This window comes from Mandrillus leucophaeus, unplaced genomic scaffold (genome assembly GCF_000951045.1).
Source record: "Mandrillus leucophaeus isolate KB7577 unplaced genomic scaffold, Mleu.le_1.0 Scaffold151, whole genome shotgun sequence".
NCBI classification, from domain to species: Eukaryota; Metazoa; Chordata; class Mammalia; order Primates; family Cercopithecidae; genus Mandrillus; species Mandrillus leucophaeus.
The window spans coordinates 1,051,723-1,053,911 of record NW_012101488.1 but is presented as its reverse complement, the minus strand read 5'-3'; the positions used below and the strand labels follow the sequence as shown (position 1 = coordinate 1,053,911).

At 53.9% G+C, this 2,189-nt stretch overlaps 1 protein-coding gene across 1 annotated transcript in view; it reads left to right on the top strand.

The window, feature by feature from the left end:
- Positions 1–2,189, top strand: part of CKM (creatine kinase, muscle) — a 15,326-nt gene that overhangs the window by 3,226 nt on the left and 9,911 nt on the right. The window contains exons 2-3 of the mRNA XM_011975090.1: positions 34–244; positions 1,785–1,939. Coding sequence (XP_011830480.1) covers positions 52–244; positions 1,785–1,939 — 348 coding nt within the window. The 5' untranslated portion in view covers positions 34–51. The remainder of the gene's footprint in view (positions 1–33; positions 245–1,784; positions 1,940–2,189) is intronic.

Here is a 2,189-nt window from a genome sequence, read left to right as displayed (position 1 = left end):
GAGCTAATCTTCCCCTCCTGTCCTGCCCATCAGGTCTCCTACACCGCCACCATGCCGTTCGGTAACACGCACAACAAGTTCAAGCTGAATTACAAGCCTGAGGAGGAGTACCCCGACCTCAGCAAACATAACAACCACATGGCCAAGGTACTGACCCTTGATCTCTACAAGAAGCTGCGGGACAAGGAGACCCCATCGGGCTTCACCCTAGACGATGTCATCCAGACAGGAGTGGACAACCCAGGTGAGCCTCCCCGGTAGAGCACTGAAGGGGCTACCTGGGGGCTGCAGAGGCTGCAGGCTACGCCCCATCCCACCTCCCCTGAAGTGGGAGGGGTCTCAGTTTTCTCATCTGTAAACCGGGGCTGTTGTGAGAATCAATGCACTAATATACGTAAAGGGCTTGGGACAGTGCAGGGTATGCAGCAAACCACGCAATAAACATGCACGAGAATAATGTGAGATCCCCGAGGAGGTCGGTTCATCTCCCGAACCTCAGTCTCCTCATCTGAAAAATGGGCACCCATGTTGTGAAAACACAGGTCAATGACTGTGCAGTGCTTACAGTGGCGCCTAGCACCAAGTGAGTGCTCAAGCTCTGACGGGAGGCCAGGTGCAGTGGCTCATGCCTGTAATCCCAACATTTGGGGAGGCCCAGGTGGAAGGATCGTTTGAGGCCAGGAGTTTGAGACCAGCCTGGGCAACATAGCAAGACCCTGTCTCGACAAAAAATACAAAAAAATTAGCCAAGTGTGGTAATGAGGGCCTGTGGTCCAAGCTACTCAGGAGGCTGCGGTGGGAGGATAGCTTGAGCCTGGGAGGTGCAGGTTGCAGTAAACCGAGATCACGCCACTGTACTTCAGCCACAGAGTGAGACCCTGTCTCAAAAAAAAGAGAATCAGATAGGGAATGTTATTAATGTTATGGCTGTTTCTCAAAGCCCTTTCGCTCACAAGGCGAAGAGAGCTGGGAGTGGACAGGAGGCTCTAGTGCCCCTCACGTCCAGCTCTCTGTGTGATGCAGTGGAGAGGCCTCTCTCTTCGGGTCCCTGTTTTTCCACTGGGTCTTTCAAGTCTCTGGCCTTCCTGACCCTCTGTGGCAGGTGGTACCCCAAGATCCCAACAACATTTCAGGCTGAGACGTCATGACTTTGGGTGCTAATGTTTCCGAGGTGCTGATGTTTTTAGCACCAGGTACCCTCTGAAGCTCCCCCTTCTCCTTTGACCCCACGCCCCGCATTCTTTCTTCTCTCCTACTTTGACTCCTCCCAGCCACCTTGACCTCTCCCAGTCTTCCCTCCCGGTTCCCACCAGTCCTCAGTCTTATTTCTTTTTTTTTTTTTCCTTTCTTTTTTTTTGAGAAAGAGTTTGTTCTATCACCCAGGCTGGAGTGCAGTGGTGCCATCTCGGCTCACTGCAACCTCCACCCCCTTGGTTCAAGCAATTCTCATGCCTCAGCCTCCCAAGTAGCTGGGATTACAGGCGTGTGCCCCACACCCAGCTAATTTTTGTATTTTTAGTAGAGACAGGGTTCACCCTGTTGGCCAGGCTGGTCTCAAACTCCTGACCTCAAGAGATCCACCCCCCTCGGCCTCCCAAAGTGCTGGGATTGCAGGTATGAGCCACTGCGCCCAACCCTTAGTATTCTCAATTCCCACCCAGAGGTATTGAATGTACCCCCCCCAACCCTGACACACACATGTCCACACAGTCTCCACTGAGCCCATGAGCCCAGGTCCTGTTTGCTGGGGACTAGCAGCTCTGACCTCACCCCCACCCCTCCAGGTCACCCCTTCATCATGACTGTGGGCTGCGTGGCTGGTGATGAGGAGTCCTATGAAGTTTTCAAGGAACTCTTTGATCCCATCATCTCGGATCGCCACGGGGGCTACAAACCCACCGACAAGCACAAGACTGACCTCAACCATGAGAACCTCAAGGTCAGTGTCTGCACGGAGGGGAGGGCCGAGGGGTGAGGAGGAGAGAGATCACAGGAGAGATGGGGGGAGAGAGAAATACAGAGACATAGAGGTGTGGAGAAGCAGAGAGATGAAAGAGAGAGGGACATTGGGAGGCCAAGGCGAACATATCACTTGAGGTCAGGAGTTTAAGACCAGCCTGGCCGGCCGGGCACAGTGGCTCACGCCTGTAATCCCAGCACTTTGGGAGGCCGAGGCAGGCAGATCACAA